The sequence below is a fragment of the Hippopotamus amphibius genome, chromosome 1, assembly GCF_030028045.1.
Source record: "Hippopotamus amphibius kiboko isolate mHipAmp2 chromosome 1, mHipAmp2.hap2, whole genome shotgun sequence".
Lineage (NCBI taxonomy): Eukaryota > Metazoa > Chordata > Mammalia > Artiodactyla > Hippopotamidae > Hippopotamus > Hippopotamus amphibius.
Window position 1 is genome coordinate 18,171,234 of NC_080186.1, and position 17,350 is coordinate 18,188,583.

General features: G+C 45.9%; 1 protein-coding gene across 5 annotated transcripts in view; it reads right to left on the minus strand.

The window, feature by feature from the left end:
• Positions 1–1,993, minus strand: part of ASAP3 (ArfGAP with SH3 domain, ankyrin repeat and PH domain 3) — a 47,209-nt gene extending 45,216 nt beyond the window's left edge. For 2 of the 5 annotated variants that reach the window (XM_057699662.1, XM_057699644.1), the window contains exon 1: positions 1,579–1,942. In XM_057699662.1, the coding sequence (XP_057555645.1) occupies positions 1,579–1,707 (129 nt within the window). In that variant the 5' untranslated portion in view covers positions 1,708–1,942. The other 3 variants (XM_057699633.1, XM_057699637.1, XM_057699652.1) reach the window with 3 other exon arrangements.
• Between the last annotated feature and the right edge of the window lie 15,357 nt (positions 1,994–17,350).

The following is a 17,350-nucleotide window of genomic DNA, read 5'->3' on the forward strand; positions in this document are numbered from 1 at the left end:
ACAGCCCTTTCTCCTGATCCTGTTCTAACATCTTAGTGAACAATGCAGAGAGGCGTGTGAACTGTGAAAGCCCTAAGGATGCTGACCGTACTGACCTCTTCTGGGTCACAAAATGAAGACAAACCTCAGGAAGCTCTCTCTCCTCAGGATGAGGCTCTGAGGCAGTTTCCCTGTGAGGCTCCAGTAAAATACAATCTACTTTCATAGGCAGTGGAATCTAAGTCACTGGTTCTGCCCAAGGAAGGAAGCCAAAGGTTCTTATTTTAATTAAAACATGTACCCCCACTATATGCAAAGCACTAGGCTAGGCTCTGTGAGAGAAATGAGGACAAAAGAGACCTAATCCCTGTCTAAAGAGGTCTGTCAATTAACCCCTGATCATTCCATTAATCAAAATGCATGCTTTACGTACGTGGCCTCATGTAATACCATAGTCCTGTGAGGTAAACATTATTATCCCCATTTTGCAGATGTCAAAACTGGGGCGCAAATAGATCACGTCATGAGCCCAAGCTCACACGGCTAGCAAACTGCAGAGCCAGAATTTGAACACAGGTCTGCCTCCCCCAAAGCAGATGATCTTTCCACTGTCCTCTGTCACCCCTACAAAGTGATACACACAGATTCTGGGATGGGGGTTCAGACTGCTGGGAAAAGGAGAGGAAGAGATTTCCCAAGACATTGGCCCAAGGTATTATGAACTATTCATCTTTGTATCTGCCACACAGTAGGTGCTCAATATTCTCATGGTGAAGGATGGAAGGTGAGAGCCGCTGCTGAGGTCCAAAATGCCACCCGAATTCAAGGCATCTTCTGAAAGGGAGCTGCAAAAACGCATTATTCTCCCTTGGCTCAAAGCCTCAGGGTGTCTGCCCTAGAATATTCCAGCAGAGGAGGCCCGGTAAAGTGCAGTGGGTCTGGAGAAAAGGAACGAAATCCAGTGAGCAGGGGAATGGGGTGGGGCAGCCTGCAAGGGCCAAAGAAAAGGCCTGGGACGCGTTGCTGGAAAAGACAAAGAAGAGAGGGGAGGGAAGAGGAGACTGTAAACTTGGGAGCAGCCTGGCCAAGGTGAACCCCGGCTCCTGGCGCTTCTCATTCGCATTCATTCCAAAAACACGGGCCAAGTCTCAGAACCAGCAGTCTGGGGGAGGGGGCCTCCCTGTTCCCAGGGAGAAGTTAAGTTCAGGACTGAGGCGGGAAGGTCTGCTTCCCAGGAAGGGGGTGACTTGGGGGGCGAACTTGTGGGGCTCCCAAAATGAAAACACAAACATATGCAGTTAGGCGCTGAGCAAACCCACATGAGACGGGGCAGCAGGTCACCAAGAGCATTGGGGGTATGTCCCCCGACCTGTGTCGTCGAGGCGACCTCGAGGCCCCCCCCAGTGGTCCCTCAGGCCCTCCCCCAGACACTCGACGGTGAGGACGCAGATGTTTGAGATGCACTCGGTTCTCACAGATCTAGGGAGAGAGGAGTTTCTGGGGCGCGCGGTAAGGGCCACCGCAGCTCCGGTCACGTCTGTGAAGGTCAAGGCGAGGGCCCGCCGGGACCCCAGGCCCCTCCCGCCTCGGCCCCCTCACCTCCTCGCGCACCAGCGCCGCCCCCCGGCACCGGGGCATCTTGGCGGCGAAGGCGGCTGCCCCGGCCGGGGAGCTGAGGTCCTCTGCGGTGACTGCCAGGAACTCGGCAACGCTGAGCTGCTCGGGCATGGCGGGCGCTAGGTAGGGGCGCCGGAGCTGCGGGAGCGGGGTCCGGGGGGCGCTCGCTGCAGTGCGCTGGGCCCGCCGCGGGCGCCGTCCGGGCCTCCGCACGCCCCGCCCCGCCTCGCCCCGCCCCGCCCCCGGCTGCCTCGAACCCGCACAGTCGCGTACCCTCACGTCCTGGGAGCCCCGACCTTTACCACCCAGGCCGCATCTCGGCCCCGCCCACAGCCTTCCAGCCTCTCTCCCCACCTTAGCCTGGACCGCCCGGCCCCGGCGCGCGCCGGGCTCCTCGGCCCCGCCCCCTGGCCGCCCAGTCCCCGAGAGCTCCGCCCCTGGCTCACTTCCCCGCCCTCGGCCCCTCGTCCGGCTCCGCGGCCCCGCCCCATGCCTCTGTTTCGGGTCTTTCGCCTCCCTCCCTGAAAACTCCTCCGCCCCGCCTCCCCGTCTGCGCGTCCACGGCTCCGCCCCTTTGTCCCGCTCCCAGGCCCCCGAAGTCACCGTCCCTGCCGAAGCGCCATCGCCCCACCACTCCTTAATGCGCCTTGCGTCTTCCTCTGCTACCCATTAGTTCCCAGCCCTCAAGACCTCACGCCTTCAGCTTCACCCTCACCCCGCCCCTCGTCTCTCTCCCAAGCCCAGGGTCGGGGGCGGTGATCTCGGTGCTCCGCTCCGCCCCGGTCGCCCCTTCCCTCCCTTGCTCCGCCCTCCTTGCGCTCAGCCTCTGCTCAGCCGGCTGCCAGGGCCGCCCACCCGCCCTTTCGCACCGCCCCTTCTCTTAGCCCCTAATCGTGTGCCCCGCCTCCAGGGTCTGTGTGGCTCGGTGCACTGGGTAGCTGTGTGATTTGAGAAAACTTGCATCCCTTCTTGGAACCTCAGTCTCCTACTCTGCAAAATGGGAAGTCAAATGCCCACTCGGTTGTGATTTTGCGAGGAGGGAGCCTTGCATGTGCGTGTACCCAATAGGCGCTCAGGAACTGGCTCCCCCTTAGCCCGGCCCTCTCACCCACACCTTCGTTCTTCCTGGGCTCAGTCTCCTGCCTTTCACTTCTCAACCCCGCTCACCATCCCCACTAGGCTAAAGACTGCCACTTTTCTCCGCCCATTAACCTCTGCCGCTTGGGAACCACATATATATTTGGGTGGATGAGGGATGGTGTTCAGGATAAAAATCCACTTAGAATTAAAAGTTGGAAAAATGTGTACAATCTGGCGGGGGAGACAGGACAAATAGGCTGTGAAATACAATTCTGTTCACCCCTTCAGTCACCCTCCAACCCACTCTAGTCTGTTTTCAGCCCAAACTACTCCTTATTTCAAGGTCAACTAGGATCTCCTTCTCTTCAAATGAGACAGGCCCTTTTCTTGCTAGACTTCTAGGAACGTTTGGCACTGTTAACCTCTCTCTCTTTGAAACACTTTCTCTTGAATCCTGGGACGACCATTTTCCTCGATGGTCCTCTTCCCTCTCTGGTTGCTCTTCTCAGGGCCCTTTCCGAGATGCACTTCCTCTGCATGTATCTTAAATGCTGGACCTCTGCTCTTCTCACTCTACCTAGACACCTTCATCCAACCCCACCAGTTCCCCTTACACCATTAATGTTGATGACTTCTGTATTTGTTTCCTCTGTAACCAATTACTGCAAACTTGGTGGCTTGAAACAACACATATTTATTGTGTTACAGTCCAGGAGGTCAGAAGTCTGAAGTGAGTTTCACCAGACCCAAATCAAGGTATCAGCAGGGCCACACTCCTTCCAAAGGCTCTAGGGGAGCATCTGCTTCCTCACCTTTTCCAGCTTCTAGAACTGCATTCCTTGCATTCTTTGGCTTGTGGCCAAGTTCCTCCATCTTAAAGGGCATCTTGCTTCTCTGTCATATAACCTTCTTTTCTGTGGTCAAATCTCCCTTGATCTCCACCTTATGAGAACACTTATGATTACATTTTTGGCCCAGCCAGATAATCCAGGTTAGTCTCCCCATCTCAAGATCCTTCAGTTAATCACATCTGCAAAATTCCTTTTATATATATATATAAAGATATATATATATATATATATATATATATATATATGATAACATTTACAGGTTCCAGAGATTAGGACCTGGGTCTCTTTGGGGGCCACACACATTTGAGCCTGCCACACCTTCCAAGGCTCTGTCTCCAGCCTGGAACCTCCTCTGGCTTAAGATCTATGTATCTAACCATTTATGGGATGGTTTCATGTAACTATCTCACAGATAGTCTACATGTCCAAAACTGAACTGGCCATCCCTGGTACTTCACCCCTAGTCCCAGCTCCTTCTCTGTCTTGGTGGAAGGCACCTCTGTGCGCGCCCTGGGGATCATCCTTCCCATCTCCCTCCACCAACCTCCACTCAAGCATTATCACTACCTCCTAAATGTCTCACAAATATGGCCACCTTCTCCATCTCCTGGCCAGCCTCAGTCCAGGCCACACTGCCTCTCACCTTGTCACCGATCTCTCTGCCCCCAGTCTTGCGTGTCTGATCTGTTGCTCCCCTGCTTAGAAGTCTTCAGTGGCCCCCATTGCTCTCCGGATGAAAGACAAACTTTTTTTCAGAGCCACCTGGTCCTGCATGATCTCTTGCTCCTGCTGTTTACCGCCTTATCTCTCACCCCTCACTTCCTGCCATGAGCCAAGCTCTCTCATCATTCTTCCTCCTGCTCATAACACACACTGACCTCCTTTCGACTGCTCAAAGTAGATGTCAGTTCCTCCAGGAAGCCTTCCCCAATGTCCTTCATGGTACTCCCACAGGACCCAGTATCCCCTGCCCCAGCACTTCTCACTGAAGACTGTAATTACCTGTTTGCTGGTCTGGGTCTCTGGCCCACTTTATTTATTGAGCACTTACTATGTACTAGTCACAGTGCCAAGGACTATATAAGCAATAGCTCACTCAATACCCACAACAACCCAAGGAGTCGGGGAACATTATTCTTCCCATCTCCGTGTTACAGGTGGGAGAACCAAGGCTTAGAGGGGTTAATTTGTGTAAAGTCCAGAATGAATAATATAACCAAGAGTCCAACCCAGGTCTGCATGATTCCAAAGCGTTTGTTTTTGTTTTATTATTAAGCACCAAACTATGCTACTTAACTAGAAAATATTGCCTCTTATAAGTAGATGTACGTGTTCCATATACTCTCTCCTATAATTAAAACACGCCACCCACCAGAGGTAGAATACTATCATAATAGCTTGCAGGCTAACAAGTTACTTACTATTTTGTAAAGCAACTACTTCAATGTCAAATCCTCTATCAGATACCCAAACCAAGCGACACATACTGCTGAGGGTAGGCCACTTTCTGAAGCGTAAGTTTTATTTCAAGACTTTTGGGAGAAAGTGAATAATAAATGGTAAGTAAATTACAGTATTATTTGGAAATAAGATAAACCCAGAGCTATATCAGGGTAGGTTACAACATTTTTAGGAATTTTCAGAGAAAACATGCCTTCAAGGAACTTTCCAGTTGCTTCTAGTTATTTCTCCAGAGCATCTTATGTGAACATTCATTTTACTAAGGCTATTTCAAGAGAAGAGTTTGAGACACACTACCTATAAAATCACTGTTTCTAGGTCCCCGAACCAGACTGGTTCCCTGGACTTCACTTGTTCACTTAATAAACGTTTATCAAGCAGTTCTAGGTGTATTCCTGAGTGGAAAATGAGGAGTGGGGAGGCTTTGGATGCAAAGATGGGCAAGATATGGAGCAGTTGTCAGGGAACTTGTACTCAAATAATCACACAACGCAAATTACAAATGCCCTCAACGAGCTGCTATGGGGATTAAGGGTGAGGAGGGGAAAAGAGTCTTTCGGTGTCTGGCTCAGGGAAGCTGGGGCAGCTTCAGAGAAGAAGAGCACCTGAGCTGAGCTCTGAAGGGTTTGAGGGAGTTGGGACAGAACAAGCAAAGACAGGGAAGAAAGACAGTACAGAAAGGTCCATTTCCATCAGTGTGGACACATGCTGTAACGTCTCCCATAATAAAACAATTTCTCTTGAATTCTAACTTCTCCCTCCAGCTACTGCCCCATTTCTTGGCTCCCCTTTGCAACAGAAGTCATTGAAAAGTTGCCACTATATTCACAGTATCCAATTCCTTTCTTCGGATGTTTTTCTTTTCAGTAAAATAACATTTTGCTTTTATTTAGATATTATGTGAACAATTCAATTATGCTGAAATTGTCCCTAAATTTCCAGGTTTGGGGTGATCTTTAAGTAACCTATAGATGTTTGACATCATGTCATACCCAAGATTATGTTTATATTGGATTAAAATAGAGAAGAAAAATGTAAGAATCCTGGTGTTTGATGTACCTAACGCAAATATTCTCTTTTAGCTTCCTAACTTAAATAGAACTTCTTAAGATAACTTCTCTTTCTTTTTTTTTTTAATATTTCAAACTTTTTCATTATATGTTTGTTATGGTAACTGTGATCAGATATCTTTGATGTTACTATTATAATTTTTTCTTTTGTATTTTTATTTTTTGTTTTTTTATTTTTTATTTTTTTATTGAGATACAGTTAACAGACAATAAACAGCATATATTTAGAGTGCACAATTTGGTATCCCAATCTCCCAATTTATTCCCCCCCAACTCTCACTGCTTTCCCCACTTGGTGTCCATGTGTTTGTTCTCTACATCTGTGTCTCTATTTCTGCCTTGCATTTCCTCTTTCATAGTTGTTAGCATTTGCCTTACGTATTGAGGTGTTCCTATATTGGGTGCATACATATTTGTAACTGTTATCTCCTCTTCTTGGATTGATCCCTGGATCTGTATGTAGTGTCCTTTCTTGTCTCTTGTAACATTTTTTATTTTAAAGTCTCTTTTATCTGATATGAGTATTGCTACTCCAGCTTTCTTTTGATTTCCATTTGCATGGAATATCTTTTTCCATCCCCTCACTTTCCATCTGTATGTGTGCCTAGGTCTGAAGTGGGTCTCTTGGAGACAGCATATGTATGGGTCTTGTTTTCGTATCCATTCAGCCAGTCTGTGTCTTTTGGTTGGTGCATTTAGTCCATTTACATTCAAGGTAATTATCAATATGTATGTTCCTACTACCATTTTCTTAATTGTTTTGTTGTTGTTTTTGTAGGTCCTTTTCTTCTCTTATGTTTCCCGCTTAGAGAAGTTCCTTTAGCATTTGTTGTAGGGCTGGTTTGGTGGTGCTGAATTCTCTTAGCTGTTGCTTGTCTGTAAAGCTTTTGATTTCTCCATCGAATCTGAATGAGATCCTTGCTGGGTAGAGTATTCTTGGTTGTAGTTTCTTCCCTTTCATCACTTGAAATATATCATGCCACTCCCTTCTGGCTTGCAGAGTTTCTGCTGAGAAATCAGCTGTTAACCTTCTGGGAGTTCCCTTGTATGTTATTTGTCATTTTTCCCTTGTTGCTTTTAATAACATTTTTCTGTCTTTAATTTTTTGTCAGTTTGACTCTACATGTCTTGGCATGTTTCTCCTTGGGTTTATCTTGCCTGGGACTTTCTGCGCTTCCTGAACTTGGGTAGCTGTTTCCTTTTCCATGTTAGGGAAGTTTTCAACTATAATCTCTTCCAGTATTTTCTCAGGTCCTTTCTCTCTCTCTCCACCTTCTGGGACCCCTATAATGTGAATGTTGGTGCATTTAACATTGTCCCAGAGGCCTCTTAGGCTGTCTTCAGTTCTTTTCATTCTTTTTTCTTTATTCTTTTCCACATCAGTGATAATCACCATTCTGTCTTCCAGGTCACTTAGTCGCCCTTCTGCCTCAGTTAATCTGCTATTGGTTCCTTCTAGTGTATTTTTCATTTTAGTTATTGTGTTGCATATCTCTGCTTGTTTGCTCTTTAATTCTTCTAGGTCTTTGGTAAACTTTTTGATCTTTGCATCCAGTCTTTTTTCAAAGTCCTGGATCATCGTCACCATCATTATTCTGAATTCTTTTTCTGTAAGGGTGCCTATGTGCTCTTCATTTAGTTGTTTTTCTGGGGTTTTATCCTGTCCCTTCATCTGGTACAAAGTCCTCTGCTTTTTCATTTTCTCTATCTTTCTGTGGCTGTGGTTTTCAGTTCCATAAGACGAAATACTGCTGATCCTGCTTGATACTGCTGTCTGCTCTCTTGTGGAGGAAGCTCTCTAGGAGGCTCGTGGGTGCTTCCTGATGGGAAGGACTCAACTTCTTTTTATTTCTGCCTGCAACCAGTAGTATAGAGTCAGGAGCAGCTGCTTGGACAATTGTCCACCAGCATCATTGGATTATTGTGCTTAATTTTGGGTCATGGGCAAATTGCCATCTGTCAAGAGGAGAATCCAGGATGTTGCTGGGATTGAGCAGTGGGGAGGGTGAGATATGAGCTCAAAGTGGCCCTGGAGGCCACTCCAAGGAGGCACTGGGCAGAGCAGTAGGCATTTAGGAAGGAGGCCATGCCTGTACTCTAATATTCTCTTAAACTACCTCTGATCCCTTGAACTACCTTTGCTCCCACTAACCACTGAAACTGCTCTCACCAGAGCCCACCACAGTCCTGAACCCAATAATCACTGCTCAGTTCTTACCACACTTGGCCTCCCAGCAGCTTCCTCCATGCTACACTTTCTTCGCTTGGCCCCCAGGACACCACACTATCTTGATTTTCTTCCCCTCTCACTGACAGCTCCTTTTTGATCTCCCTTTCTGGTTCTTCCTGTTCTTTCTGATTTCTTAACACTGAGGACCCAGTCATTGGTCTTCTACCCCCCTGTCTCCATGCTCACTTCCTTGATGGTTTCATCCAGTCCCATGACTTTATATACCACTTAGATCCTGATGATTCCAAGCTTATAACTCCAGCCTGGACCTCTCCCCTGAACTCCAGACTCCCGTATCCAACCACCTCCTTGACACTTCCACCAGGAAATCTAATAGCGCGTCTTGAACTTAATATGTCCAAAGCTGAGCTCCTGATTTCCCTTCCCAAACTTCCTTTCCCACAGCAGGAGATCTGTTGGCTCTTCCCCCCAAATAGGTCCAGATTCCACCACCCCATCATGATCCAAGCCACATCGTCTCTTGCCTGCATTCCTTCGAAACCTTCTGATTGGTTTCTCTGCTTCTTCCCTTGCTCCTCTACAGGCTAGTCTCAACAGAGCAGCAAGTGAGCCTTTAAAATGTCATGTCAGATTGTGTAGTTTCACACTTCAAAACCCTCCAGTGGTTCCTCATTTCACCCAGACTAAAAGCCAAGTCCTTGCATGGCCCTCAAGTCTTGCATAATCTGTGTCTCTCTGAGCTCATCCACTCTTTCCCATGTTCCCACCTCTGCTCCAGTCACACAGGCTTCCTTCTTCCTTGAATGCACTAGGCACACTCCTGCCACAAGTCCTTTGTACTGCCTGCTGTACCTGCCTAGAATGCTCTTCCCCTGGATATCCTCATGGCCAACTCCCTCACTTTTTTTCAAGTTTTAGCTCAACTGCCACCACCTGACCATCCATTTAAAACTGCAGTCACCTGCCTCTCCCCTACACTCTCAATCACACTTACCCTGCTCTGTTTCTTATTGAGCACCTTTTAATATTTGCACCTTTCCACATGCTGCTTTTCTTATTTGTTTATTTTTTGCTCTCTCCATTAGACTGCAAGTTCTGTGAGTGTAGGAGCTTCTTTGTCCTGATTAGGGCTTTGTAGGGAAACAGGTTATGTGCCCAGGCTTTGGAGCCAGACCGCCTGGGTTTGAATCCTGGCTTTGCCATCAACCTTGGGTAAATAGCTTAATCTCTGTAAGCCTCAGTTTCCTCATCTGCAAAATGGGGGAATAATGGTGTCTCCTTCATAGAAATGATTAATAGGCTGTGCATCCAATATCTCATTGTGACATCCAATGAGATATTGGATGCACAGAGTTTAGCAATACTGCCTGGCATATAGTATATGTCCTAGCTCAGTACATGTTAGTTATTGTCCCTTCCCACACCTGGTAGGCATGCAATAAATATTTGTTCAATCAAGTAGGTGTTATTACTCCCATTTTACTGATGCTTAAAGTTACATGACCAATGAGTGGCAGGGGTAGGTTTAGAATCCAGGCTTATTTGAAGTCAAAATCCTTGCTTCATCCACTGATCCATGATCTACCTTCTGGCAGTAGGCTCTAGGCTCACTGCCAGGGAGTGGAGAATTCATGTTTCATGTCATGGGCAAGATGACTAGAGACCAGAAGAAGTGAAAATGCGGATTGCCGAGGGAAGTAGGTGCAAAGAGGGGCTCCACCTCCTGCTTAGGATCAAGCCCGTGCTCCTTTGCATGGCCAAAAGCCCCTTCCCCACCTAGCCCCAACTACTTCTCCAATCCTCTCTCTCTCAGGAGAAGAAAACCAACCTCAGCCCACTTCCTGAAGCCACCTCTCTGCTTGTGCATAGGCTGTTCTTTCTGCCTGCATTACTCTTTGAGCTTCTTCGCCTGGAGACCTATTCATTCTCATAACTCAGATGTTACAGATGTCACTGCCTCAGGAAGCCTCCCCTGATGCCCTGAGATAGATGGTTTGGTGCCTTTCTTTTTGGTGCCCCTGTGCTTCTCCATCATGTCTCACTTTGTTTCCCTGCTTCCCCCTCACTCCCTGTGTGTAAAGACCCACCTAAACCCTTTGCTAGACGGAGAGCTGTATGATCCTGTGGCCGCAAGTTGTGCAAGATGTTTCCGATCCAAAGTTCCCCCAGGAACTGGAAAGTACCCAAGAGCCAAAGGCAGTTACGCTTCAGGGCCAAATGGTCTTTGTTTGCATATCCTCAGTTCCAGCCACCAGCGGAGATTCTTTGAGAGGGAGTTGGCCTCAGCCTGCGTTAGAAGCTCACAGACCTCCCTGTTGCCCGCTTGACCGTGAATTGCCGTCTACATCATGGCGCCCCCTAGAGGGGAGTAGCGCACAGCCTGCACAGCCGGAAGGCTGGGCGCAGTAACCCTGACTGTCCGCTAGGGTGGGCCAGGCTCCCTGTGAGCTGTGGGGGCCGCCCACACCCGGAGTACAAACAGAGACTACAGGGCACCTATAGGGGCAATTTTCAGAGAAAGGTGTGGACTGATTAGATATACAGGGGTCTGTAGTTGTCGTCAGATTCCCAAAGGGTCCACAAACCTATAAGAGGTTTAAAACTCCTGAGGAGATATCTGGTGAACACATGAAAATATTCATATTGAAAGGGTAGTACGTGAATCCGTCCGCTCAGTCCGTCACCACCATTGTTTCTGAGACGCGGGCTTGAGATGGGGTGGGTTTCCCAGGATATGAAATAAAAATGTAAACAATGATATAAGTTGTCAGGTTTACTTAGTGTAGGTACTTTTCTAAGCCCATTACATACAGTACCTCATAGAATGCTCTCAAAGATGGGTACTGTTAGCATCCCCATTTTGTAGAATAGCAAACTAAGACGAGGAGCAGCAAGGAACTTACCCAAGGTTACAAGCACACAAGTAATGGAACCGGGGGTCAAATGCAGGGAAAGTGGTTGTGAACTGGTGTCCAGTGCCTGGGCTTCTATCTCTCGTGCTAGATGAAAGCAGACTCAGGCCAGGGTAAATCACTAAGTCCAGATTGTCTTCACCAACTTCCTTATTAGAGGGGGAGGATAGCCAGGGTCCCCCAACCCTCTGCCCCAGTTCCAGCGGGAAAGGCCCGCAGCACATTTGGCTGAAGCCCATCCAGGCAACTTGGAGTAGAGACTACCAGCAAAGTTTTTTTTTCAAGCCTAGTGGGGACAGCCTTTGCGGACAGGCCTGGGTTTCCATCCTGGCTGTGCTCCTAATTAGCATGTGCAAGCCTCCGCTTCTCCAATGGAAAATGGAGAGAATAGTTCCTGTCTCATGGGGTTGTTGTGAGGATTAAAGGAGACCATGCCCATAAAGCACACAAACACTGCAAGCGCTCAGAAAGCAGTCACTGCTCTTGTCATTCATCTTTGGTTGAAGAAAAGAAACTCCTTACAATTTTTTGGAGATCTGTCTTATAGCTCTGGAGGTCGAAATTCTGAAGTGGGTCTTACTGGGCTACAATCAAGATGTTGGCCAGATTGTGTTCATTCTGGAGGCTTTAGGGAAGAATCCATTTCCTTGCCTTTCCAGCTTCTAGAGGCTGCCTGCATTCCTGGTTGTGCCCCCTTCCTCCACCTTCAAAACCAGCAGTTTAGCACCTTGAAGTCTCTCACTGACTCTGACAGTGACTTTCCTTCCTCTTTCCCTCATAATGACTCTGGTGATTCCATTGGGTCCACCTAGATAATCCAGAATACTCTCTCCATCCCAAGGTAAGCAGATTAGCAACCTTAATTCCATCAGCAATTTTAATTTCCCCTTCCTATGTAGCAACATATATTCATAGGCCCTGGGGATTAGGACATGGACATCTTTGGAAGGCCATTACTCTGTCTACCACAGTCGTAAGAAAACACTGTTGTTGGGCAATGACATACTGGGACTTTGAGCCATGAGCACACCTGTGCTCAAAAAGCTATATGGCTCCCGCTGCCTCCAGGAAAAGGGCCAGACCTCTCAGCCTGGCAGTGAGGCCTTTCATGAACTCGCCTCCATCCCATTTATGAACAGGCACTTTCTGGTCTCCTTGCTTCTGCTCTACCTGAAAGGCCTTTTCTTCCATTTATGATCATTAAAGTCTTTCCATTCATCATTGCCAAGTTCAGATGTCATCTTTTCCATGAAACCCCTTCAGAATGCCCAGAATGACTCTTCCTCCTCTGACACTATTACAGAATGTCTGGACTGGTGTTGTGTATGTCCCGGTTTGGGTTGGTCCCCATCTGACTCTGGGCAGCTGAAGCACAGAGACTACTGTAGCAACGGTTTGTGGTCCTCATACTTGAGTGTGCATCAGAATCACCTGGAGGGCTTGTTAAAATACAGGCTGCAGGGCCCAACACCTGGAATTTCAGATTCAGTCGATCTGCAGTGGGACCTGGTAATCTGAATTTCTAACAAGTGCCCAGGTGACCCTGGTGCTGCTAGTCTGGGGGACACACTTCAAGGACCACAAGCATGGCAGTTGAGGTGATGGCACGAGGCTAGACTTGGACTCGGATCTCAGCTCTGCCTCTCCCTGCATGACTTTGGATATATCCCTTGCCCTTTCTGAGCTGCTTTCTCATCTCTAAAAGGATTCCCTCCCCACCCCATTGGATTGATGTGAGGAGTAACAGGTTTAGGACAGTGCTATGCACCTTGATGGTACTGAGTAAATGGCATAGAGCTCTACCTCTGTAATTTCCCTCTCCCTGTATTTTGACTTCCTAGTGTGTATTCAATAAAAACTTGTGAATTGGTTTTAGGGAAAACTACTGACTTGGACTCTGATGAAAAATGCTGGCAAAATGAGAAGAGCTAAAATAGCCAAGTTGCATATGTCTGGGTCAAAGGAATGCTAATTACCTTCACACTGAGAGTATTTTCCTTCCGTGCCTGGTGACCACACAGTACAACAGCAATCATGTGTATCATCACAACGGATTGCAGATCAACTGTGATCTAAGTTCATAGTCTTTATCCGACAAACACTTCCCCAGCACCTCCAAGGAGCCTGCCTGGTGCCCACTGGCTTGACTCAGGGGATGCACTGCCTGGAGAAGAAGACTCCTTGTGGCAGGGACCCTGCCTTCAGGCTTCTCTGAGGACCTGTTTCCTTAGGACGCCACACACACACACACACACACACACACACACACACACACACACACACACACACACACACACACACACACACCCATGCTTCCTTTGCTGCTCCTGGAGAAGGGCATCTTCTCCCAACTAACATTTGTCAAACACAAGTCTTGCTCTTCATGGGCAAAGAGCTATGTATTTGTTTCCCCAGCATCTAGCATTGTACACACGAAGGAAATGTCCAACATCAGAATGGAACCCCAACAATGCCAGTCAGGAGGCTGGGCACATGGTGGTTAAGACCACGAGCCTTGGAGTTCAGTTGACCAGATTCCAGTCCCATCCCACTGTCTCTCTTGCCTCTCCCCAATCACAACCCTGTCCACCATGTCTAGCTGTGTGACCTCAGGCAAGTAACTTCACCTCTCTGAGCCTCATTGGGGTTAATAATACCTATTCTATAAGGCTTGGGGGGATAAAACAAAACTAGTCCTGAATAGTCTCCATAGGGATAAGTTCTTTCCCCAATTTTGGCTTTTGGCAGAGTGGCCACCAGAGGGCAGTGGTCCTTATGCTGGGAAAATAACCTGCCTGGTGATCTGTGATTCCTTTCAAGGAACACACACACGCACACACGTGCACCAGGAGGGTATGTGGCTTTGATTGGGTCAACACAGCCACTGGCCAACAGATGGGCATCCTGCTGGTCACTCTCCTCTGTGGTCGCTTGAGGATTGGCATGAGCCTGAGACCAATGAATAGGCATTTACTGGGACATTCTATTCTTTATATCCCAACCATGGGGCCACTTGGCCTTTTCCAAAGTGGTTGCTTCTGCTTGCTATTCAGCCTTTTCCCCCTCTTTCATTTGGCAAATGTCCTCTTCAGGTCCTTCCCACCTTGCCCTCTCTGAGTTCATTCTTCCACAGATGGGGTGCATCTAGGTTCCCAAAACACTACGTTGTCTCCTTAATGGCAGCATTTAGAGCATCCATTAAATTATTTATGTGCAATTTAGCTAGAGGCTAAGAGTAAGGGCTCTTGGGGACTGGCAGCCGGGGTTCTGTCACTTATTGTGTAACTGTGTGCACATTACCTAACCTCTCTGAGTCTCAGTTTCCTCATTTGTAAAAATGGGGCTTAATAACAATATTCAGCACATGTTTCACATTCCTGAAAACTACGCAACATTAAGAATGCAAAGCCCTGGTCTGATAAACAAATGAATGCCTATTAAAACCTATGGAGTTGTGAAAACTATAAAACATTGATAAAGGAAATTGAAGATGATTCAAAGAAATGGAAAGATATCCCATGATCTTGGGTTTGAAGAATTAATATTGATAAGATGGCCATACTACCCAGATCAATCTACAGATTTAATTCAATCTCTATCAAGATACCCTTGACATTTTTTGCAGAACTAGAACAAATGATCCTAAAATTTATGTGGAAACACAAAGGACCCAGAATTGCCAAAGCAAGAGGAAAAAGAACAAAGCTGGAGGCATAACCCTTCTAGACTTCAGACTATACTACAAAGCTACAGTAATCAAAACAGCATGGTATTATGGCTAATAGATACATGAGAAGATGCTCGATATATACACATAACTGAATCACTTTGCTGTATACCTGAAGTTAACACAACACTGTAGATCATCTATACTTCAAAAAAAAATCAGCATGGTATTGGCACAAAAACAGACTTATAGATCAATGGAACAAAAATAAGCCCATACACCTATGATCAATTAATCTACAACAAAGGAGGCAAAACTATACAATGGAGAAAAGACAATCTCTTCAGCAAGTGGTGTTGGGAAAGCTGGATAGCTACAAGTAAATCACTGAAATTAGAACACTCCCTCATACCATATACAAAAATAAACTCAAAATGGTTTAAAGACATAAATATGACATAACACCATAAAATTCCTAGAAGAGAACATAGGCAAAACATTCTCTGACATAAACCATAGCAGTATTTTCTTACATCAGTCTCCCGAGGTAAAAATAAATAAAAGCAAAAACAAACAAATGGGACCTAATCAAACTTAAAAACTTTTACACAGCAAAGGAAATTATCAACAAAACAAAAAGACAACCTATGGAATGGGAGAAACTATTTGCAAAGGAGGTAACCAGCAAGGAGTTAATATCCAAAATAGAGAAACAGCTCATACAACTCAATATTAAAAAAAAAAAACCCAATTAAAAAATGGGCAGAAGGGGATATGTGTATAAAAACAGATGATTGAAATTGGTGTACCCCTGAAAAAAAAAAAATGGGCAGAAGACCTCAATAGACATTTCTCCAAAGAAGACATACAGATGTCTTCACACAGGCCAAGAGGCACATGAAAAGATGCTCAACATCACTGATTATCAGAAAAATGAAAATCAAAACCACAATAAGGTATCACCTCACACTGGTCAGAATGGTCATCATAAAAAGCCTACAACTAATAAATGCTGGACAGGGTGTGGAGAAAGGGAACCCTCTTGCACTGTTGGTGGGAATGTAAATTGATACAGCCACTATGGAGAACAGTATGGAGTTTTCTTTAAAAACTAAAAATGGAACTATCATTGACCCAGAAATCCCACTACTGGGCATATATACCCAGAGAAAATCATAATTCAAAAAGACACATGCACCCCAATATTCATTGCAGCACTATTTACAATAGCCAGGTCATGGAAACAACCTAAGAGTCCATCAACAGATGAATGGGTAAAGAAGATGTGGTGCATATATGCAATGGACTATTACTCAGCCATAAAAAGGAACAAATTTGGGTCATTTGTAGAGATATGGATAGACCTAGAGACTGTCATACAGAGTGAAATAAGTCAGAAAGAGAAAAACAAATATCGTATATTAACGCATATATGTGGAATCTAGAAAAATGGGACAGATGAACCGGTTTGCAAGGCAGAATAGAGACACAGATGTAGAGAACAAATGTACAGACACCAAGGGAGAAAAGTGGGGGTGGGTGGGTGGGGGAGTGGGATGAATTGGGAGATTGGGATTGCCATATATATACTAATATGTATAAAATAGATGACTAATAAGAACCTGCTGTATCGCACAGGGAACTCTCCTTCACTGTACAGTAGAAACTAACACAATGTTGTAAAACAACTATACCCCAATAAAAATAAATTTAAAAAAAATTTTAAGTATTTGTCAATAGTGGATCAAATAAATGATGGCAGTATATATATAATGGAATTGTACTTAGCCAGTAAAAGGAATGGATCGGATCTTTGTGTATAAATATGAGACATTTAAAGTATATAATTTAAAATGTTTCAGAATACATGTTTACTTTTTAATATATTTACTTATAATAAACCACTATAGATACATATAAATGATGATAGACAGACAGAAAAAAAAAAAGAAATATTGCTGGGAATTCCTAGGTGGCGCAGTGGTTAAGAATCCGCCTGCCAATGCAGTGACACATTCGAGCCCTGATCCAGGATGATCCCACATGCCGTGGAGCAACTAAGCCCATGCACCACAACTACTGAGCCTGCGCTTTAAAGCCCATGAGCCACAACTATTGAGCCCATGTGCTGCAACTACTGAAGCCCACGTGCCTAGAGCCCATGCTCCACAAGAGATGCCACCGCAATGAGGAGCCCGCACACCACAGCAAAGTGTAGCCCTCACTCGCTGCAACTATACAAAGCCCGTGTGCAACAACAAAGACCCAACACAGCCAATAAATAAATAAATTTATTTTTTAAAAAAAAGAAAAAGAAATATTTCCATTTGCAGCAACTTGGATGGACCTAGAGAGTATTATACTTAGTGAAGTAAGTCAGACAGAGGAAGATAAATATTATATATCACTTATATGTGGAATCTAAAAAATGGAACAAATGAATCTATATACAAAACAGAAATAGACTCACAGATATAGAAAACAAACTTATGGTTACCAAAGGGGAAAGGGAGGCGGGGAGG